A 25,267-nucleotide genomic window follows, 5' to 3' on the forward strand; every position below is an offset into this window, starting at 1 on the left:
CCCCACTAACCGAGACACACACAAACACACTGTCAAACAAGTTGACCGAGACACACAAACACACTGACCGAGGCACACATAAACACACTGTGCAGCCCACTGACCGAGACATTCAGAAACACAATGTGGAGCCCACTGACCGAGACACACACAAACCCACTGTGCCGCCCACTGACCGAGACACACACAAACCCACTGTGCCGCCCACTGACCGAGACACACACAAACCCTGTCAAACCCACTGACCAAGACATTCAGAAACACAATGTGCAGTTCACTGTCTGAGACACATAGAAACACAGTCTGCTGCCAACTAAGATCAGATTATTAAGACTTACACTGCCAAGAGGGGCATGCTGACATTTTACTCGAAACAGCAGAAATAACTGCCCCTTGGAACAGTAACTCCCACTAATCTCAAGCAGCACTGCAATGTATTTTCCAGTACAGGATTGTAGTTAAGTTCTCCGTAAACACCTGCACTACCAAAAAACCACAAACTACACAGTAACCACATAATTACCTTACCACACTACACTATCACAAAACATTAACCGCCAACACTAACCTAAAAAAACATTCACCTCAAAGCTACCTTAACATGTACACTAATAACTATAACCAAAAAAATGTGACATGTAAGAAACAAGCTGATAAGGCATGTTTTAGGGAAAACTAATGCTATCACAGGGTTCTAAATAAACACACACTTATAGATTATTATTATTATTATTGTTATTATTATTGGTATTTATATAGCGTCAGCTTATTCCGCAGCGCTTTACATATAAGAAAATGAAACACATTGTACATACCATCATACACACACACGGAATGATTAAGTAAAAAATTAGAGCATGACTTTATATTAATATGTAGAGCACACAATTTCATCTATAGATTGTACTAAACAAATGTATAGGTTACCAAGGCAGGGGACTCAGTCGTTGCCATGCCAACTGGGTTGCAAAGACTGTCAAGCACTGTCTCTTGAGTAAACTGAATGACAGCCTATAGAAGTCAATCCGTGATTTGCAAGTCAGCTTCCTGGTCTTTTACCTGAAAGGATGGCTGGCTCTAGTTTTATTTCGTGCTAACTTGGAAACTGGGATAGTGTATGCATTATTGGATCCACTGTTTAGCTTTCCAAAGTCCCATCAAACATTTAATATATTTTAGATTACATTTAGCTCTCAATTGTTGTGTGTCGGTGTGTGTTACTGTGGTTATTGGCGCCTGTCATTCTAAAATGGTTTCAAGTTATACAAATGATTTAAGTGTCCAAATTGTATTTTAGTGTGTTTGTCAAAACAAACATTTCATCCTATATTATCACTCTAATCCAAATGAAAAAGATGTCAGCTTGAATATCATGAATCCCTTCAATAAGCCTTTCCATCAAAAAAAACACAAACAAAACATACAGCAGAAGATTTTTTAAAAATGGCGTACCCCCAATTCATGCTTTTAGAAATGTGATCTACAGCCCAACAAGAGACAAACGTATTTGAACTCACATGGAAACTTGGAAAGTTATGAGAAAGCACGATGTCTAAAAGCACTGCCAGATATTACAAACAATTTCTATTAGATGCAGATACATTGGAAGAAAGATCTATGTATGAAAAGGCATTCACACTTGCAATGTCAACTTGACAAACTGTGGTGCATTCAATGGAACCAGGATACAGATGTAGCATTACAATATAACATAAGTAGGGTTGGCATCCATCACCTAAACAGTAAGATCGTCACCCCATTTATTCTGGGCAATAAAAAGAGCAAGAGAGTGCAGGCTCAGACATTTACGTTTACGTATAAAGAGACATTTAAAGGAAAAGCTATAACATTTGAGCAATCACAGTGGAAGACAATAAAATATTTCTCCAGATTTTTCTACATTTATAATAACATTGCATTTTGAAATGTGTGAATTCATGAAACACTACTGGAGTAATTCTCCAGGTCAGATATTTTGGAAATTATATTTAAAAATAACTCCCATTGCGGTTAGCACTGACTGTCTATGGAAGTAACATATTTTCTTCCTCTGCAGCTGGAATATATGAGATAAACCTCACAGTCTCCCTATGACATATACGATAATATAGGACTACTTAGAAAATCAATATATGTTCAAATTCTGCTTATCACAAACGTTCTAGAAATATAGCCTCTAAATTACCGACCCTCTGTCAGTGGACTCCTTCGAATATTACACTCCACTTTCTGAGATGTCATACGATTTAGGCAGCGATGTATTTACCACAAGGCAAACAGGGCATTTGCCCAGGGCGGCTCTCAAACAAATGCCTTGCTTGCCTTGTGTTCAGGAGCTGTCCACCTTACTGTGAGTGAGTGAGTGAATGTAGCTGTCAGTGTGTGCCTGTGAGTGAGTGAAAGTGTGTGTGTCTTTCAGTGAGAATGGGTATGCCTGTGAGTGTGTGTATGTCATTTTATGTGTATCTGTCAGTGTGTGTCTGTCAGTAAAAGTGTGTGTTGGTTAAACAGTGTGTGCTTATGACTGTATGTGTGTGCCAATGACTGTGTATCTGTCAGTGAGTGTTTATCAGTGCATGTATCAATGAAGGCATGTGTCTGTCAGTCAAAAAAGTGTCCTTTACACAAATTGGGGGGTCAAATTTAGATTTTGGTGGTGCCCGAATTTAGTCGTGCCTAGGGCAGCACAAATCCAAAATACACCACTGGATTTAGGCATAATACTGCTTAGTTGTACATGCTGACTCAATTGAGAATGCAATCCCTATGATGGCTAGATACACAATCGAACCAAAGAGGGATCGTATCTTTGAATCCTATTTTTAATGACAACAGGCTTGATTCAGATAGTACTAAAGGACTATTGACCATGGTACATGACTGTATTTAAATCTATGTAAGCATTAAATAAACATTTTAGCATTTGTGTCCATTAAGCTGTAGATTTGTGATTATTGTAGTCAATAAAGGTCCTAAATGCAATAGCGTTTTTTTCTTTTTTCTTTAAGTAACTCTTAATTAGGGCTAATTGTTACTATTTCAATATAAACTAAAATATCTTTCCATTTAGACCTTTAAAAGGTGGAGTCAGCCAAAGGACAGACGAAAACCACACAGCAATAATCTAGCTGCTGGTTACACGTCATTAAATGTGCAATGTTCTAAACCAGTCATTCTTTACAAACAGCAGTTTATACCGCAGCAGAGTACAACTCATTTATAAGCCAGTAATAAGCCATAACATTACAATGTATATTCTTGTCCATTAAGGCCTAATGCATTTACCAAATAACAGGAAAAATACAAAACTGGTTCACTCAGAAGACAAATGAAAATTTTTCATTTTATTACTGCTATTTTCAAAATGAACATTTTATTTTCCATTGGTACATGTACTCACCGAGACCTTTTGGATTAATGCCACTGCTGTCTGTTGGATTTACAACCCAGTAGTAATATTTCAGAGTATGCATTAGCTGTAATACTGTGCCCACCCGTCGGATGGTGGTGTAGATAGTGGCAGTGCCGATAAACTCAGCTGATAAATAGGTGTACAGTGCGAGCTGCACCTGAAACATGCAAGAGGAAAATAATTAGAGATTACTGTTTCAACAGCCATAAATCATAACTGAAAGTGGACTGCCTAGGGATAACTCCACAGGTCACTCCATAGATGGCTGCTAGAGGTTCTTCCTGGGCAGTGACATTCAGTGTCTCCACCCTCATAGAGATGCATTGATTCAATATATCTCTATGAGGAGATGCTGATAGGCTAGGATGGTATTTTGCTCCACCCCCTCTCCTCCCTTCCTGGCTTAGATCATCAGAATTGACAATCTCAGCCAATCCAATGCAAGGAAGCAGATCAGGGGCAGAGCTAGCACCAGCAGACTGGAATAAAGGTAAGATTTTACTATGTTTTGGGGAGAAACCGGGGCAGGATAGTGTTTTTACCACTAAAGGATCAGGAATACATGTTTGTGTTCCTGACCCTACATTGTTCATTTTACTAAAATGCATTTGTCAGGTCTGAAATATAAAACTAAATGTAGAAATTAACATCACTGTACATCTTCAGACTGAGCACTTCCATCATGAATCCCTGTCAAACATTGTTCTGTGGAATGCACACAGAGAAGAGCAAAACCGGAAATAATGTTTTTGCTAGACACTCACTAATGCAATGAGTGCTCTTGATAGCTTGTATGGTCACCATGACTGATTTTCCTCTTTATGTGGTATGGACTGTGCAATAGTAGCAAGTTTGTACATCAACTCTGCAACTAACCATAGGCTTCACAATATCATCAACAAGGTGAGATCAGGTATACTGGAGAAGAGAACACCCAAATAAACAAAGTAAGATGTATTAAGAAACCTTGGCTCCTTACCTTTGCAGGGGTGTGTATCCAAATCGCAGGATTGAATAGGATATGATCACAGAGTTGCTTCAATAAAGGAGCCCCATGAGACAAGCCATCTAAGTACTTTGCAAATGACAGAAACTGCTCCAAGACTGCTCGGGTTATGTGAACCCTTGAAGACTAAAGCAGAATGAAAAATAAATGTAATAAGTTATTTATAAAATAGCGATATAATTACAGCTGGCAAATATTGCAGACAATTTAAAAATGTTAATATGAAGTAAAGATGTCTGAATACAGACTATGTCACCATTCCATGCACTTTGTGAATACTGCTGTAAAATACTTAATACTTCACATAAAAATATATTTCCTTCTTTAGGCTGGGTAATAAACAGTAATATTCCCAGGTACAGTTATCGTGGTTCTGTAGAGCTTGCGTTCTACACACCAGGGAATCGGGCAATCTGTGGAGTTTCAGCTTTCCTTCAACAGACTCCGAAAAGGAAAGTCTAGTTGGGAAATAGATAGAACAATCGAGTGCAAATAATTGTTCCAAGTATTTAATTAATTCGTATTCAACATTTAGCTATTTTTTATTTTAGCAGAGTGGAGCAGCTGAGAAACATGGCTTGTTATGTTTGTGCTCTATATAAATTCACTGATGGATGCATATATAAACAGCTTGTGTTTAATGTATAAAATGCTTTGCCTGGCTATACTTTTGCAAATAAAGAGAAGTACATCTCTTGCAAGGAAAGGTTAAAGGATCTTAACATGTATAGCTTGGAGGAAAGACGAGACAGGGGGGATATGATAGAAACATTTAAATACATGAAGGGAATCAACACAATAAAGGAGGAGACTATATTTAAAAGAAAAAAAAAAACTACCACAACCAGAGGACATAGTCTTAAATTAGAGGGGTAAAGGTTTAAAAATAATATCAGGAAGTATTACTTTACTGAGAGGGTAGTGGATGCATGGAATAGCCTTCCAGCTGAAGTGGTAGAGGTTAACACAGTGAAGGAGTTTAAACATGTGTGAGATAGACATAAGGCTATCCTAACTATAAGATACGGTATTTAGAAAATTGGGCAGACTAGATGGGCCGAATAGTTCTTATCTGCCGTCACATTCTATGTTTCTACATCTATGATAGTTTTATCTCGTGTTGTCCTTTCTTTGACACAGGCAGAAACATTCACATTTGGTTTCAGACTTCCTAACTGATCTGTAAATTTCCCATCACACAATTCACTAGGCAGTAGCCTAATACGACCCAATAGATGGTCACGAACGTGGCACAGAGAGTACAAACCCTGATTTTAAAAGTATAATTGCTCTGCTACTGGCACTACCGAACTCATTCTATGAAAACAATAGCATTTGTTTCAGTCTCTCTCATTCTGTATATAATGTAAAGCCTTTATTTTCAGACACCATGTTTTACGTGTTTATCTCTGTATAGACGATATGGTAGAGCACAGCAGAATAGCTTTGCGATGCCCTGATAGTGAGGCCACTGAGGTTGGCTAGATAGCTTCGGAGCCAAACAAACACTGTGCAGGTAAAAGCATTTACAGCCAAGTCATTCCAATCTTCTACAGACCTGCTCTGCTGTGTGATGTGTTACCTAGCAACAGCATCGCTGCTCCATACACCCCCATCTTCCTCTCAAGGGAACAGAGCTGCAAAGGGATTGCTAAGAACAAGCATAACTAGCCGGGGTCTAGCAATCTGGATAAGATTCGTAACACTGCAACGCTCTCATCTTCCCTGAACATGTTATTATACCCAAAGTATCCTCCACACTTGACACTGCCCTTTGTATAATTATTATCTCTGCACTTTTTCCTTCCACCTTTAAGATATCTGAGCAATTAGCTTGGAATAGCTGTGTATTTGCTTCTTTCCTACTCCCAATGGAGGACCTTGCAGTCTCACCACTGCCCTCTCTACTAAAATCCATTTGTACAAACACGACCAGGGACTCAGACACAGCAAGAAAAAAAAAAAAAAAAAGCACATTCAGTGATATTTCTCATAACTTGTCTCATCAACTGTGTCTCCTTGATCTTTTACAGATAAGAGGCAGCGAGCTGGAAGGTAATGTAAAGGCCCATTAATTAACACGATGATCAGTAGGCATAATTCAGGCATTATAATCACGCTGCAATACCACGGCTAGGAGGAACCTATCATTCCAATCACTAAGACACAGCTAACCTACTACGCAGTAATAAGGGAACTGTGGGCATTTAACAAGGACAAACAAACAAGGCTGCATTAACCATACGAATACAGGAATACAGAACATAGAAACATAGAATGTGACGGCAAATAAGAATCATTCGGCTCATCTAGTCTGCCCAATTTTCTAAGTACTCTCATTAGTCCCTGGCCTTATCTTAGAGCTAGGATAGCCTTATGCCTATCCCACGCATGCTTAAACTCCTTTACTGTGTTAACCTCTACCACCAGCAGGAAGGCCATTCCATGCATCCACTACCCTCTCAGTAAAGTAATACTTCCTGATATTATTTTTAAACCTTTGTCCTCTTGTTGTGGTAGTTTTTTCTTCTTTTAAATATAGTCTCCTCCTTTACTGTGTTGACAATGTAAGCACCAAATACATAATTTATTAATATTTATAGAGGGCCAATGATGCCTACAGCACTATACCAACTGATTAATGGGGATAACAAGAACAAATCTAATACGCAGTAACAGAGAGCTACTGTAGGCTTTGAACTTCTTCCCTTAAGGCTTGCAATATAAAAGGGTTGATGATGTACTCCTAGGTCAGAAATATTATTTGTACGATATTAATCATCACTATCTCCGAACCTTACTCCTCAAAAGGTACTGTGCAGTCACCTACTCTATCGCTAACTATATAAAGGGTACAGATAACATTTTATATCTAATAAAAATGATTAGTGCTGCAAGTGTACACGGAAAATATTATACACTAAACTATAAAATGACGTATGTCAAGTAGATGCAGAACTGCAAAGGAAGAAAGCATTGAATCTTATGGGTCATACTGAGTTTGGGATCTTATTAGGCTTATATATTTAAGCAGAAAATGGGTCTTTTTAGGTGGACAATGTTTTTTTTTTGTGACAATTTACGTACATATAATTTTAGAAAAATAAATACATTACTGTACCTTTTCCAAGAGGTAGCCAATGACCAAAAAACCTTTGCCACCAAGCATTTGCTCTTGCATGGCTACTGAACTCTTTAACAGCTCAACCAGGAAAGCCAAGAGAGTCGCACTGCAAATACACAAAAGACAGCAAAGTCACTTAAAAATAACTGGAACATAAGTGGTAAAGGCACAAAGCAGTTGCAAGTTATCTGGAAATGATGTGAAGTGTTGGTGTCACCACACTCACAATCCAGACAATGGACCTTTGAATTAAGACATTCACTAAATTCCAATTATAAGGACATTCCACTGCCTACTATTTAGTAGATATACCCCCAATGGAAAAATGCATGCATTTATGCATATTTTTCATTGGCTTGTTGGCTGTCCAATAAGAGACTTCCCAATTAAGCTCAATGAGAAGTCCTTGTAAGGCAGGTGTGCTGAGCAACTGCAGCCTCTTGAGTTTAGCTCCACTGAACCAATTAACCAGGAAGTAACAGCACTAGTTGTCTCATGAACAGGCAATGGGGTGTAACAAAGATAATCACACCATTAAAAAAAAAAAAATTAACGCGTGATTTCTATTGAAATCTGCAAATTTTGTAAAATGCAAAAAGAGTAAACACTCTTTAGCAAGTGAAAATTGGGTGACAAAGAACATGACATGTTTGCAAGGGTAAGAAGCAGTATGGCCAACATCCTAATAAGGACGCGTGGGGTCTGGATCTGGTTCTTACAAAATTATTAATATGCTTTGGATTTGAATTCTGTATAGACCATATTACATTAATGGCACTGCTCAAAAACATCGGATGTACACAATTAATTGCTATTTTATTGAAAACATGTTTTTTAAAAGGTTAAAAACAGCAGGCCTGAAAGCAACAAAAAAATATGAAAAATAACCAGTTATATATTAAAAAAAAAAAAGTGATGTTTTAATAAAAATGCTTTCCAAACATTTGTCTGGAGCTTTAAAAAAAAAAAAAAAATAAGTGTTATATCCGAGTTTCAAAATATTGGCAATTTTATTCTTAAAAGGCCTTGATTCTATTTACAATTCATAATAAAATACGCAGAGGAAAAAGCTTCACAGCTGCACACATTGGTGCTTTTATTTTATAAAAGGACAGAGGCCAATTTCTGCACGTGGGGCACGATTCCAGAGATGCATGAGAGCCATTATCACCAACAACATTCTAGAACACTTCTAACAGCTTCAACACACAGCTGACAATCTGGCTTTGCTGCTGTGACCTTTAACAGTGCAGGTCACAGAACGATTCTGAACTACAGGTCCCATGATGTTCAGCAAGCCATTAAACTTTTGAGCATTATGGGAAATGTAATTCGATGTTTTCTTGCCAGTGTTAGCCATTGCTCCTACACTGGGAAATCATTTCATACACTCTTGAAGAATGAGATAAAGTATCTAAATTTTACTAATCCTTTGGCTTTATTGGTTATGACCCTTTCCTGGCAGGACCATGCCGTTTTAGAGCTGTAAGCACGATCGCCACCATTAGCGCCATTCAAATTCCTCATTTAAAATATTACTAAGAACTATCTTTTCTCATGTAAATCAGAGCAGAATGTGGTTCTTTTTTCCTCTTCCTTTATAAAGTTAAAGTACCGTCTCTAAGCTCCGTACCAGACAGTGCCCACCATGCTATTGTCACTGTCATAACGGAAAGCTTTAGTCTGGGTTGGCAGCCTGGCTGAGTCATGGTCTGTTTCACACAGGATATCCAGGCTTTTCACACAACTTCCGACATATGATAATATTGGATTTTTTTGTTTGTTTTTTGTTTTTTTTAACTCACAGGCTGCATAATTCAGAAACATTGTGAGTTTTTAGTATCAAGGTAGAACTCTACAAACATTAATTTTGTCCTTATGCAAATAACAGTACTTTCACATGTGCATTTTAAGATATTTTGTGTGGACTTTTGTTACCAGGGCAATTACATTTCTATTTGCTCATTTTCAAGCGTTTCCTGGAGAGCAAGTATAATACAAAGTTACACATTTAATATCGGACATATGCAAATAAAAGTGGTAATGTCATTAGAAATGTTCTCTGCACAATCAAATACTATTCCTTGCGTTGATCAATTTTAAATCAGCCGAGTTTTATATAAAATGAATTCAATATTTTATAGGAAAAATATTGGCTTTTCCATAAGCAGGGTGGGCGCACAGTATTAAATGGACACTCTAGGCACTCAGACCACTTCTGCTCATTGGAGTGGTCTGGGTGCCAACTCCCACTACTCTAAACCATGCAAGTGTAATTATTGCAGTTTTTATGAACTGCAATAATTACCTTGCAGGGTTAACTCCACCTCTAGTGGCTGTCTATTAGACAGCGACTAGAGGGAACTTCCTGGTTTCTAGCACAGGAAACCTGTGCTAGAGCGTCGCTGGACGTCCTCACGCTGTGTGAGGACCTCCAGCGTCGCTCAAAACCCCATGGGAAAGCATTGAAATGATTTTTCAATGCTTTCCTATGGGGAGACGTAATGCGCATGCGCGGCATTGCCGCGCATGCGCATTAGGTTCCCTCGGCCGGTGGGCGAGATCAGTCTCGCCCACCGGCCGACGCAATGGATAGGAGGAGCGTCGCGGAGACAGCGGCGAGGGATATCGCCGCTGCCTCAGGTAAGTGACTGAAGGGGGTTTTACCCCTTCAGTAACCGGGTATTGGGGGGTGGGAGGGAGAGGGACCCTCCAGTGCCAGGAAAAGGGATCGTTTTCCTGGCACTGGAGATTCCCTTTAAATAGATTCAGACAGACATTTTCTAAATGTTTTTGTTTAGGTTAATAAATGTATTGCTCCATAGTTATCACTTTGCCATTTTGTAATGGTGTGGCCTGCTCTACCACAGATGCCTAACCTAGTCACTTCCAATGTATTAAAACTACATCACTCAGAATCATAGACTCTTATAAGCATTCTTACAAAGAAGCTAAATCTGTGGGCAAGGGGGTCTGCTTGTTAATCTATTCAAACACAATGTATTTGTATATGCGCAATGCGTTCAAACTCACCAGACTGTGGTTTCCACCTGACTATCATTCAACTGCCGATTGTCCAGCTGGGCAAAAAGGGGAAAGAGAACCTGGATTCCACCGATGGAGTGAATTGCACTGTGTATGGAGTGTGTTACAATAGCTTTAACATCCTAAAAACACACAGAGAAAGAGCAGGTCACTACATATTCATTGCTCCAGCATGGTCTGATATGATAAAGGCAAATATATGCATACATGTTCATGTTATCTTGCTCGCTATATATATACATACATACACACACACACACAATTCCTACATAAGCTATTAGTATGGGGAAAATCCTTATAGTCATTATTTCATTGTTCAGTAGATCTTTGTTAATGGAACACTCCAGTTCCCATAACCACTAGCCCTGGTGACCTACCAGGATACGTAGTCAAATAGTTTTCAAAGTGTTTAACAACTTACCTGGGATCTGCCACATACCGGTCACCTCTTCCAGGAAAGCCAATGGTTCTCTGTTCTGAGATAGCCCAGTGGTGCAGAGCTTAGCTCCTTGGCTTAAAGATTCTCAGCTAACGAGCTGAACTTAGCTCAGGATAGCTAACAGAATGTTCATGCATGATGTCAACCATTCACAAATTGTTCGCTACTTAACCTGGGAGGATGCCATGACACTCCTAACACCATAACCACTACTGTGTGCAGTATATTTTTGCAGTGCAGCCACTTATTTAGCTTAGACTATTTTTTTTTATATGAAACCACCCCACATCTGTGATATTATGCCATTCAAATATCAGTTAATGAGACTTCCTTTAGACTTACATTTTAATAGCCATTACAGGGGCACAATAATTTTTATTTTTAAAGAAAATGTACATTGGGGTTTGAGATAAAGTAAAGGTAATGTTTTGTGTGTTTATTATACATGAGGCCAAGTACATTAATTAATGCACCCACAAGTGAAGGGATTTTATAAAATATATGTTTTCCAATTTCCATTCTGACTGACCAATTATCAGAATGCTAAATATACACTGTCTGGCCCAAAAAAAGTTGCCACCTGGATTTAACTAAGCAAATAGGTAAGAGCCTCCTATTGGATAGTTACTGCATGGGCGATTATCTTTCAGCTGGCAACAAGTTATTTAACCCCAAGTGATGCAATGAGTAGCTTCTCATTTCTTAACCCCTTAAGGACCAAACTTCTGGAATAAAAGGGAATCATGACATGTCACACATGTCATGGGTCCTTAAGGGGTTAAACAACCATGTCGAGAGACACCTCCCGTGGTCATGGAAAGAAGTTAGTCTGTTTGAGAAGGGTCAAATCATTGGCATGCATCAAGCAGAGAAAACATCTAAGAAGATTGCAGAAACTACAAAACGTGGGTTAAGAAATGTCCAACGCAATATTAAAAACTGGAAGGATAGTGGGGAACCACCAGTGATGGGCGAGGCAGAGTAAGAAGAGAGGCAGATGAAGTGATGCATCCACTTCATCTGCCTCTTTTCTTACTCTGTGCCTACTGTACAAGACTGTGGGAGCAGTGCTATGATCTGGGGTTGCTGCAGTTGGTCAGGTTTAGGTTCAGCAACATTATGTGCCCAAAGGATGAGGTCAGCTGACTACCTGAATATACTGAAACATCAGGTTATTCCATCAATGGATTTTTTTCTTCCCTGATGGCACTGGGATATTCCAAGATGACAATGTCAGGATTCATTGGGCTCAAATTGTGAAAGAGTGGTTCAGGGAGCATGAGACATTATTTGGATTGGATTGGCCACCAAAGAGTCCAGACCTTAACCTCATTGAAAATCTTTGGGATGTGCTGGAGAAGGCTTTGCACAGTGGTCCGACTCTCCCATCATCAATACAAGATCTTGGTGAAAAATTAATGAAACACTGGACGGAAATAAATCTTGTGACATTGCAAATGCTTATCGAAACAATGCCACAGCGAATGCGTGCCGTGATCAAAGCTAAAGGCGGTCCAACTAAATATTAGAATGTGTGACCTTTTCTTTTGGCCAGGCAGTGTATATTCTTATAAGTTCTGCGTTGTCACAGAGTCTATGTTTTTCACTGGTGTTATGTGATTAATAAGTCAATACCATTGTCAAAATTAACCTACAATTGCCTTAAAATGTCAGTCTATTTGGAAATAATGAAAAGGTAAAATTTGAATAGTTTTTGGACGGCAATGGCTGTATCAGTGTGAGACAGCCTGGTGTTAAAATATTACACGCATAGTATGAACAGTATTGAATATATTATACACAATTAAAAAAAAAAGATACATTTTTGCTTCCTACTAAAACAGTTTGCTGTGCGTCAAAGTATTCTTCTGATATGTACGGATTTGCATGCTTTGCAAATCAAAGTGAAGAATCACCACATAGCAATAAAGAAATGAAAGCGAATATTGGCAAAAGAAATGGCACAGCAGCATATTGCACTTTGAACAGAAGTTTCTGTCAAGTCTTGCTTGGGAGACTGCCAAACAATATGGAACTCAATGACAAATACAAAGAATATGTACAGGTGATATTTGAAAAATTAGAATATCGTGCAAAAGTTCATTTATTTCAGTAATGCAACGTAAAAGAGGACACTAATATATGAGATAGACGCATTACATGCAAAGCAAGATAGTTCAAGCCGTGATTTGTCATAAGTGTGATGATTATGGCTTACAGCTCATGAAAACCCCAAATTCACAATCTCAGTAAATTAATCAATCAATAAAACAAGGAGTGTACATAGAACAATATCGGACCTCTGAAAAGTATAAGCATGCATATGGACTCAGTACTTGGTTTGGGCCCCTTTTGCAGCAATTACCACCTCAATGCGGCGTGGCATGGAAGCTATCAGCCTGTGACACTACTGAGGTGTTATGGAAGACCAGGATGCTTCAATAGCGGCCTTCAGCCCTTCTGCATTGTTCGGTCTCATATCTCTCATCTTTCTCTTGGCAATGCCCCATAGATTCTCTATGGTGCCCCATAGATTCTCTATGGGGTTCAGGTCAGGCGAGTTTGCTGGCCAATCAAGCACAGTAATCCCACGGTCATTGAACCAGGCTTTGGTGCTTTTGGCAGTGTGGGCAGGTGCCAAGTCCTGCTGGAAAATAAAGTCAGCATCCCCATAAAGCTCATCTGCGGAAGGAAGCATGAAGTGCTCCCAAATCTGCTGGTAGACGGCTGCGTTGACCCTGGACTTAATGAAGCACAGTGGACAAACACCAGCAGATGACATGGCTCCCCAAATCAACACAGACTGTGGAAACTTCACACTGGATTTCAAGCATCTTGCTTACTTAGCTGATTAGAGTGGGACACTGTGAGCCTAGAATATTGCACCTTTTCACAATATTCTAATTTACTGAGATTGTGGATTTGGGGTTTTCATGAGCTGTAAGCCATAATCATCGCACTTATGACAAATCACGGCTTGAACTATCTTGCTTTGCATGTAATTCGTCTATCTCATATATTAGTTTCCCCTTTTACGTTGCATTACATATATATATATATACACACACACACACACACACACACACACACACACACACACACACACACAAAGGATTACAGGAATTAGAAGAAAATAATTGAGAAAACAACAAATTAGCAGATATTTACTGTGACATGAGAGAAAATGGATATTTAGATAAAATATAACCTGTGAAAGTCCTAAAAACCACATTTAAAAAAAAACAAAAAAACACTTCAAATCTTTTGTTAACAAATTGCATGGAAGTTTGCGAATAAAGTGTTACCTGAAGCATTAAAGCATGCGGGGAATGCACAAAAATGGAAGGGTTTTCCTTTGGTGACGATTCGAGGCAGAGCTGTGCGTCTGTGGCCTTTGCATTGTAAGTGAAAGCTATACTGCTCGCTAGTTTTCCGTCATATAAAACTTGTTTGTGGTGTTCTGCAAGATGGATATCACTCTCCGATTTAAATTTAAACGTACTCTGTTGAGAGAGCAAAAAGAAACAGAACAGACATTATAGCCTTGGTTGAACGACAATGGAATAAAACACTGGAACAAGCACATATTTTCCTGATCCATGCATTTCATAACAGTCTACATCACCCGAGTGAGAAATGTGTATATATACATATAAAAGGTAAAACACCAGAAAGAAAATCATACGGCAGGGTTTATGATATTCTTTTCCAGCTACTTTCAGTAAACAATTCTAGTTTATGGGATCCAGTTTGTATGACCTTGGAAGCCGAACGGTAAAGAAAGAGGAGAGTTGGGGGACTTGTGTGAGAATTTTTGATCCTGCCAACACACCTGTAGTCGAAAAGATAGATAACCATCTGCTGTAGATCTACATCTCCCAGAAAAATTCAGCTGCAACTCCGCAGCAATTTCCTTGGAATTTGATTGAAATTTACTTGAATTATTTGGAACTGAATCTTCCTGTACAATTAGAGCCACAGAAAAGAGCAGGAACCCATGCAACTCAATTTGGTTACTATTGCATTGTTAGTGAATACATTGAACCACCACAGCGGAATTGTATTAACTTAATGCAGTACAATAGAGCCGAATGCAATCAGCCGGAAAATTTGGCATTTGCTCAATTTACTCATGTGTAGAATCAAGACTATTGAGGCTTCATGCTCAGAAATAACATACACAGAGTTATTTAATAAAGTGTGCGTTGTCAAAAAAATAAAATAAAAAACAGATACCAAATGAATTTCACATTATAGGCAAAACTGAACACTTTACATGCTTGAAGAATTGTCTCATTTGAGTATTCTGGCATAAAATGTTAAATTGACTTTAAATTGCAGACAATTATCACTTTAGTTAATACTCTGAGAAGTTTGGGTTTAATACCATCCTGGTTCCAAGCAGCACATCATATGCTCTGCAAAAATATTTAATTAATACCAGCACAATAGCAGTTAGCTGGCAACCTTAAAACAGCAGGAGTATGCAAAGTTTTATTATAAATGCACAAGCAATTATTGGCAGCCCATAAATTAGAGACTGATCTAGCTAACAAACCTTTACACACAGTCAGAATCGCATAGGGGTGGAGGAAACAGACCTTGGGGTTTCTCACTAAGAAGTGGCGTTTACATTTTGTGCTTTTAGTTTATTTATAGCTGCAGATAAAAAGCATAAGAAATGCACTTCATGCAAAGTCTAGCATTTAATACGCAGGTGAAAAAGTTGATAAGGAAGTTTAAAGAGTTACAAAACGTAACCGAAATCGTACCATGCATACCGACGTTGAGCAAATATGCTGATCTTATTCAAATCTCGATTCAATCAAAACATAGAATAATTCATAAATTAGAATATGTCTCACACTCATAGCAATTATACAGGGTTTGTTATGCAGCAGTATATGGACTAAATGAAAAATTGTGGCAGATAGGCAAGAGAATGTAAAGGCAATTTTATAAAATGTTACTTGCCGATTGATTCCTGGTGGGTTGTTTTGGCCTAATTCCATTTTCAATTCAGCATAACCCCAGCTTTAGTGTAAAGATCACCCATAGTGAAACATAAGGGTAAGGGGACTATTAGCTACATTTATACTAAAATTTAGAAACTAGGTAAGCACCTATGCCTAAGAAGCAAGTCTGGTTTCATAACTAAGTAGACACTTAGTTCCCTAACTAAGCTGTCAATCATATCCCTAACTAGGCAGCCAATCAGATCACTAAATGAGCAGAAAACGAATCAGTTTCCCCTCCTTATTTTTCTGCATGCACTATGTAGTAGACACTGAGACATCAATACTCATTAATTATAACAATCCAGTTCTGAACAAAAACAATTAAACTATGTAAAAAAAAAAAACTATGCACAATAAATATCTTCATATTGTATTTTATCAAAACCAGGTCTACCTATTCGTTAACGCTTTGTAAATGCATTGGTGTTGCATAGAGTCATGCTCAATTATGTCATTGTAGGATATTACAGATTCTATGTTTCTATTGATTAGGTATAGATGTCTAGATTGGCATAAGTAACAGATGGAAGTCACAAGGTTTTCTTGTATGAGAACTCTGGAATGTGGATTAGGGCTCTTCTTGTCCTTATATGGCTAGAGGTATAGTTTGACGTCAGTATGGGCACATCTATATAGTAACTGAACAAAGGGACACGAGGTCTCTCTCTCTCTTGGCTCTTCTTCCTGTATAGCTCTGTAACAATGTAACTCTCCCTTCAGGAGTCCAGCAATTACCATCTGCTGTTGAACATCCATTATCCTGTAACATCCTTTGTTGTTTTATTATGTATCAGTAACTGTAAGAATAAACCTGAAGAAACCGTAAGTCATGGCGAGCCTTTTACCCAAGAAGAAATATACATAAAAGAATATTTAAATCAACCAGTAAACACACAGAAGAAACAGAATTTTACAGTAATACACCACCATCAGTATTCTAGAGACAGAGAGAAGACGCAAACAAATCTAAGTTGTAAAATAAAAAATGTGTTTAGTTTGACCTTTTATTTATACAGCCAGATGAACAGAAGCACTTTCTGAAAATTGTTTACACATGCATAAGCAGCAGTATTAACAAATATCACGGCTTTTAATGGAAACGGCTTAGAGGAGGGATGTATTATATGGATCATTAACTTGATACGCCCGCAACATTTCGCCAAGTCACTAGCGCGGAATGAAAACTATTAAAAACGATGACATACTACTTTCACTAAAAATTCAGTAATGATTTTTTAAACTTTTGTTTAGTGTCAAGAGGTAACATTTAATTGTACACATAATAGGTTTGCCAAAATTGACTGACAGCAAACAGTTTCACAGAAACCATGTCAAATTGTCCGAGCGTGAGTGTGTAAGGGATTTCCATGAAACAAACTGTCAGCTCCATCTGACATGGTTCTTTTAAATGTTGCTGCCAGATGACAGCTACATGAAGACAGCTACCCAGACAAGGAAAGTACTTGATACATGAGTTCATTGACTTGCAACGTATTTACCAAGACTTTACATGTTGGGGGAACAAATAATGCTCAGTTTTGTTTTGTGTTTAGTTTTTTTCAAACTGTTATCTTCCGCTTTGTGTTTTTATCATTTCAAACTCTGGTGGTACTCTTCGCAAAAAGGGCATATGGACGGCTGGAGAAGACTACAATTTTATATGTACAAATGCAAAAATATATTTTAATAAACACAGATTTTTCACAAAATTAGGTGTTACAGAGCCGAACAATGGGGATTCGGCCGACTCTTTAACCTAAGCACCCTAGCAGCTCTTTATTATAAACTTACTACCAACAGAGATAAAAGGCCTTGTTGTCTTTTGAGAAAGTAGAAGAGGTGTGTAAAAGACCTCTTTACTGCATCATTTTAATGCGTTCTCTCTCTCTCTCAGGGGTCATTATATGCTGGCACCTACTACTCTCTGAAAAGGGTCGATAAAGAGGTCTGCCCTGCCTTTTATAAAGCTTTTTTACGCTCACAGTTATCAGACGCTCGATTAAATAGTGCATCGAGGATAATCTAAGACAGGGATAGGCAGCCTTTGGCACTTCAGATGCTGTGGACTACATCACCCATAATACCCTTACAGCCATAATGAAGGCAAAGCATTAAAGTAGATGTAGTCCAGAACATCTGGAGAGCCAAAGGTTGTCTACCCCTGCTCTAAGCCCTGACAAAAACTACAATCTCCAAGACTCTATTAGCTATATTGGAGCACAAGCTATCACTTAAAGGACCACTCTAGTGCCAGGAAAGCATACTCGTTTTCCTGGCACTAGAGTGCCCTGAGGGTGCCCCCACCCTCAGGGACCCCCTCCCGCCCGGCTCTGGAAAGGGGAAAAGGGTTAAAACTTACCTTTTTCCAGCGCTGGGCGGGGAGCTCTCCTCCTCCTCTCCGCCTCCGTTCCTCCTCGTCTGCTGAATGCGCACGCGCGGCAAGAGCTGCGCGCGCATTCAGCCGGTCGCATAGGAAAGCATTCATAATGCTTTCCTATGGACGCTTGCGTGCTCTCACTGTGATTTTCACAGTGAGAATCACGCAAACGCCTCTAGCGGCTGTCAGTGAGACAGCCACTAGAGGAAAAAGGGGAAGGCTTAACTAATTGATAAACATAGCAGTTTCTCTGAAACTGCTATGTTTATAAAAAAAATTAGTTAACCCTAGCTGGACCTGGCACCCATACCACTTCATTAAGCTGAAGTGGTCTGGGTGCCTAGAGTGGTCCTTTAACATACATACTATTTCTTCATGTAAATTATAGGCATACTAACTCTACAGATACTTGAATCCCCTCAGCACTCACAGAAAATAAGCTCTACAAGGAAAAAAAAATGTTTTATCCAACCTATTAATTAGAAGAACATAATACTATATTCATGGTATGTTCATGTCCGTTGAAGGGTGAACGACCCCATTCTGACATGTAATATCGGATTCACTTTATGTAAGGGCCCCACATAGCTACTCATACAAAATATGCAAAACATTTTGTACAGGCAAAAGGAATTTTTCAGAAAAACAAGGCAGTTCCTCTGACACGTGGTTTTGGCCACCATATTTTATGTTCCACGATGTGGCACTGAGATCACAAAAGTATCAAAGTAAAGTCAGGAAATGGCAAAAAGCGTAACGCGAGGTTTGCAGTAGCAAAAATGATTTATTTCACTAACAGAAACAAGAATACGTCTGCCAACGTTTTGACCTCTTACATGTCTTCATCAATCAGTAATAATCCGCTCTTGGCCTCACTAAACTCGGTGTTGAGGTATCTTGTATTTTAAACTACATGTTTGTTTTTGACAGTGTCTCTTTTATTCAATCCAATAAACACTAATGTCATCTTTGCTTCAGTGAAATGTGCAGTAGAAGAAAACTATTTTTATTTTTTTGAAGCAGTGCACTGTCATCTCGATATCCCACACTCTCATGATTTCTTCCCTGCCCCTGCTTCACATTGCATTCCCAACATTATTGATGCTCCTACGTGCACATAATGAATCATAGTGATAGAGGTCACTTGCATCAAATTATTTGTATCTTTGCCAAAAGGTATTTGATTAAGGTACCCACCATCCAGTCTAAGCAGCGAAAGTGAATAGGTTTTTATAAATAAGTAATAAGACGAGAGACGTGAAGTAAAGCAGAAGTGGAATCCTTTAATATTACTGTAATTAATGCCTCTAAAGTAACATTCTCAATGCTTGGTTACAAACCATTAGATGGAAATGTAATTATTTTTTTCCTCTTTGCTATGAGTTATATTTAGCAAAACCATGATAATAATAATCATCGGAAGAGACATCAAACATTTTGAACGTCTTTCCTTTTTAGTTTTGCCAAGTGAACCAAGAATGTCATATTTAATCATGTTCAGAGTTTTGTTCCATGGGTTTGGCTGGCTGATTCGAGCAGTATACTTTCAGCCAACCAAGTACATTTAATGAATTGATTCATTGCTACAGGGGTCTGCCATACATGGATTTGGAGAATCCAGGACATCACTGGAATGTGAAATAGTTACGGTAATATAAGGTCGTTCTAGAGCTGTATGTTCTACAACCTTGTGGTTTTTATCAAATATATTTAAAATTAAAAAAATGTTATGACCAAACCCATTATTGCTATATAACGGGTCTATATCCTCTTAAAACACTCCAATGCCCAAATACAAAAGTAATACATATCGCTGTTTGGTAGATCTACCATGAATGAGAAGATACATGCATTTCATTTTGCATAAGTCAAAGGTGTAGAATACAACTAAAAATGTTAAAAACACAGAAATAAAAGTGTCAAGAACACAGGAATATATAATCAGACCAGGAGATAGAGGGAGTAAAAGTACGTTATATGAAATGTACAGTAAAAAAAAGAAAAAGAAAAATCCCTATTAAATTACATCTCTGAAACTGGAAAGAGGGTCAACAATCCTCTCTAAGTAAATAGATATACAAACCACACTTACCTATATAAATACGATGAGGGGATTCCAGGAGTGTGTCGTATTATAGCTCCTGGGATCATCTTAGTTTTATACGTGTGGTTTGCATATCTATTTAATTTTGCATATTTACAATTGGAGGTATATCTAAAACCAGATTGCAAAAGCTGCAGTTCTCTAGTCTTAACTTTCACAACAGGTCTAGTGCACGATAGTGGAGATATAGCATGCCACATGGATATTACCTGGACAAACTAAACAACACAAAATCAAACGTCACTAAATAGAACAACTATTACGAACATGAACTATGGAACGGGATAGGGTGTATTTAGTGTTTATTAGTTTCCATGTATGGTGCTTGATTCTATTGATGCTATTTCCACCTGCATATGGTACAGACGACATAACGGTATCTGGTATCTCCGCGTTAGACTACATTAACGCAAACGTGGGGCACTCAGAGATAGTGCATGCAGCTCCTTGTACAAAAAAGACAAAATATCCCCCTTATGTCCATGAATTACTTTGTTATGGTAAAAAATAGAGCAATCACTTTCGTCCCAGATTTGCTGTGATGTACATGTAACCTATGCAGGCCTTTAACGGATTGCGCACTATATTTAGATATATTATAAAGTACCGATTTCTGTCCACAGATGTTGCTGCATAATCAGCTCGTTCTCCCATACCTCAAAGGATATAGGAAAATATGTAAACGTGACCAAAGGCTGATTAGGCATGTAGGCAGCAATGGCGTAAAATAGGTTTAACAAAAAGTGCAGCTGAGCCCTGAATTTTAGGACATCTAAAGCCCCCTCTCTGTACCTGATACTCTGGCAAGAGATATGATGTATTTAAGGTGCAGACACCCTGCTCCCCCCCTCCAGGCCTTAGTCACTCTCCCATATTGTATGCTCACAGCGCAGAGGTTAGAAAGCAGTCTGGGCCTCACTGTCATTACTGGTCACAGAAATAATGTGTCCAGCTCCTCTTTCAGTTTAAATATAGGTAGAAGAAGAAGGTCAAGTGCTTTAAATGAATGTTTAAAATAGTGCATGATTTCACTGGCACCATCATCTGTTTACATAGCACCAATTTATTCTGCTGAGTTTACATGTCAAACTTCATTTCCAACAATTGTTCCGCCTAATTATCGACACAATGATGTTTGGCATTTGTCTTTTGTTTCCCTTCCAAGAGGACAGGCTAATGTGAAAATACCATAAACATGTACTTCGAGATCCTGATGGACACCCTTACAGGTCCTGTTATGAGAGCTGTAGCACAGGGCAGGATGTGAGAAATAATACTGTTAAGTGGGTTTAGCACTATGATCAAGCAAAACAGAGGAAGATCCGGGCACTCAAACTTTTTTTGCGCAAACTGTATTAGGATCTGCATTCAAGTGCGGCCTTTGACAAACTTTGGAGTGGCCGGATCTTCTTCTATTTTGCAAGCATAGTTAGGATGCCAGCTCCTTGTTCTGGTACAGTGTGGGAACCAGACGTGAAGTTCCACTTAGCACTTTGATATAATCAACGTATCAATACAGGTAATATGGATCCAAATTATTTTACAGACATCTTTATTAATCACTAAAACCACTGTTACATGGATCAACTTTAATATTCAGTGGGGGACAATGTTCACCATCATAAAGGAGCTAATAAATTTTTTTAAAATCTAAAGTATATATAATTAAAGCATAAAATAATTATAAAAAGACTGATTACATTTCTGCACATTCTCCCCTACAATTAAACCTATTTTGCTTTCATGAGCCTAATATAAAGCGTCTCACTCACATGGCTAATCGGATAAAATCTATGCAATGGAACATCAAAGTGCTAAGTTGGTGCATGAAGATAGAAAAAAGTGTAAGCCTGAAGGGCAAGACTCAATAGCAGATGTGTTGATTTTTCTCTATTCTGCTATGAATTTAATGGCATAATAGAACGGATTTGTTATATTAGCTTTTGCCACAAACACCAACCTATACATCCTCAAATTGTTCGATATTAACGCAAAAGAGACTGGCAAAGAAACCACAAGATATAATGTCTTAGCTCTTTACAGTGTCCATGTTAGTGTTCGTCAGTGTGAGTGTCTGTCAGTGTGTCTCTGTCTGTTGTCCGTGAGTGTGTGTGTGCGTGTCTGTCAGTGTGAGTGTCTGTCAGTGTGAGTGTCTGTATGTCAGTAAGTCTCTGTCTGTCAGTCAGTGAGTGTGTGTGTGTGAGTGTCTGTCAGTGTGCGTGTGTCAGTGGGAGTCTCATTCAGTCAGTGAGTGTGTGTGTGTGTGAGTGTCTGTCAGTGTGTGTGTCTGTTGGTGTGTCATTCTGTCAGTGTCGGTGAGTCACTGCGAGTGTGAATGTGGGAGAGACACATGGGATGTTGGTAAGAAAAATAGAGGGACTGGGATGGGGGGGGGGGGGGATGGAAATGAGACATGTAGAGGGGCTGGCAGAGGGAGATGAGACATGAAGAGGGACACCAGTGCAGTTTTCGCACCAGGGCCTGGTGGTTTCTAGTTATGCCTCTGAGCATAAGCATGAAAAGAAAGTCTCTCTCTTTCTCTGGTAATCCAAGGCAAACATGTATTTGCTGCATTTTTTTATTGTGAGGTTTAAGCCTACTGAAACCCACCAAATCAACTCCATATTGGATATATGTGAAAATGCTTTAAATCTCAAGCTTCCAGAGTTAAATGGGATAATGTGAGGTAACAACAGGTCTATGTACATTGCTTAATTACAGCCTCTATCAAAGCTAATCTCTTGGACATATAGCGCTCACGTAATCTGCAAATAAAATCAACATTTTGTAGCTGTCTCCTAACCATCAATCATCTCTTATTTTGTTTGGAGCTACAGACAGAACCTCAAATCACAATTTAAAGTAACATGCTTGTCCACTGCTTGTTGTTTGTGTTGTTATGGCATTTCGAGCTGCCCGCAAATCGGCCTAAATTTGGACAAACTGCATTTCAGCCAAAAGCGAATGCACAAGTCTACTACATAGCGTACGAGTAAAAGCGGAAAGAATTAAATAAGAAACTTGTCTTGTCCTCAACCTTCCATGATTTATAAAATGTTACAAAACTAAGCCAACTGTGAGGTTTCCTGTAAATGTTTACCACTGTCTAATTCCTTCTATGCTGGTTCCATCTTCCGTATTTACAGTGGATACAAATTTAACATGTATTGATTTATACAACAATACGGAATATACAAAGTAAGTGAAACAATGAAGGAAACACATTGATTATCCTTGGCATTTCAGTATTTGAATTCGACAAATTCCACAGTACAGCAGAATTAAATGAGGGCTTAATAAGATAAAAGAGACATAATATTGTTTTAAAATGAGATTCCAAGCTCATAACATTTAAATGGTAAATCTAAAATGTAAACTCTCCTCTGTTTCTGCTCATGATCTACAGGAAGAGACTCTAATCAGAATTTAAGGTTATATCCAAATGTGACTCCAATAAAGAAAAACCCCACTTTGATAAAAAAAAAACAAAAAAAAACCATCAGATTACTTTTAATATTATCAGGGTGTTTAGAATATCATCTACTTTTTAAAATCTTCATTTCATTTATTTGAAAGTCATCTATGAACTCGAAGTTTTTGTGAGTTGAAACATTTCCACTGAAAACCGTTTTCTTTGCTCAAAATTTAATTTATGACAAACTAACATGTGTACAGTATTTTTAATGAACAGGTCACCAGTGATTTATTGGTACTGGTGTTGTGTAGAATTGCACAAGGCCATATTCCCCAGAGTTACGTATAAACAACTAAAACTCTTCTAACACTCATGCACACTGGTAAAGCAGGCATGTCCCACCCACTTGTAATGGCCAAGTTGCCATCCGGGCTGTCAGCTGGGATATGAGCAGGAAGAGCACAGCAGCAACCACTGGCCTCCTAGAAACATAGACTGTGACGGCAGATAAGAACCATTCGGCCCATCTAGTCTGCCCAATTTTCTAAATACTCTCATTAGTCCCTGGCATTATCTTATAGCTAAGATAGCCTAATGCCTATCCCACGCATGCTTAAACTCCTTCACTGTGTTAACCTCTACCACTAAACTATAGTCTCCTCCTTTACTGTGTTGATTCCCTTTATGTATTTAAATATTTATATCATATCCCCCCTGTCTCGTCTTTCCTCCGAGCTATACACGTTAAGTTCCTTTAAAGGACCACTCTAGTGCCAGGAAAGCGTACTCGTTTTCCTGGCACTAGAGTGCCCTGAGGGTGCCCCCACCCTCAGAGACCCACTCCCGCCCGGCTCTGGAAAGGGGAAAGGGGTAAAAACTTACCTTTTTCCAGCGCTGGGCGGGGAGCTCTCCTCCTCCTCTCCGCCTCCGTTCCTCCCCGTCGGCTGAATGCGCACGCGCGGCAAGAGCTGCGCGCGCATTCAGCCGGTCACATAGGAAAGCATTCATAATGCTTTCCTATGGACGCTTGCGTGCTCTCACTGTGATTTTCACAGTGAGAATCACGCAAGCGCCTCTAGCGGCTGTCAGTGAGACAGCCACTAGAGAATTAGGGGGAAGGCTTAACTAATTGATAAACATAGCAGTTTCTCTGAAACTGCTATGTTTATAAAACAATTAGTTAACCCTAGCTGGACCTGGCACCCAGACCACTTCATTAAGCTGAAGTGGTCTGGGTGCCTAGAGTGGTCCTTTAACCTTGACTGGTAAGTTTTATCCTGCAATCCATTAACCAGTTTAGGAGCCCTACTCTGAACTCTTTCTAAAG

General features: G+C 38.8%; 1 protein-coding gene across 6 annotated transcripts in view; it reads right to left on the reverse strand.

Annotated features, from left to right (window-relative positions):
- NBEA (neurobeachin) overlaps window positions 1–25,267 on the reverse strand; it is a 520,018-nt gene that overhangs the window by 343,918 nt on the left and 150,833 nt on the right. For all 6 annotated transcript variants that reach the window (XM_063429275.1, XM_063429259.1, XM_063429266.1 and 3 more), the window contains exons 9-13: window positions 14,332–14,529; window positions 10,576–10,709; window positions 7,540–7,648; window positions 4,392–4,544; window positions 3,401–3,569 (exon numbers count right to left, since the gene is read on the reverse strand). In XM_063429275.1, the coding sequence (XP_063285345.1) occupies window positions 3,401–3,569; window positions 4,392–4,544; window positions 7,540–7,648; window positions 10,576–10,709; window positions 14,332–14,529 (763 nt within the window). The remainder of the gene's footprint in view (window positions 1–3,400; window positions 3,570–4,391; window positions 4,545–7,539; window positions 7,649–10,575; window positions 10,710–14,331; window positions 14,530–25,267) is intronic.

The sequence above is a fragment of the Pelobates fuscus genome, chromosome 1 (assembly GCF_036172605.1).
Source record: "Pelobates fuscus isolate aPelFus1 chromosome 1, aPelFus1.pri, whole genome shotgun sequence".
NCBI lineage: Eukaryota > Metazoa > Chordata > Amphibia > Anura > Pelobatidae > Pelobates > Pelobates fuscus.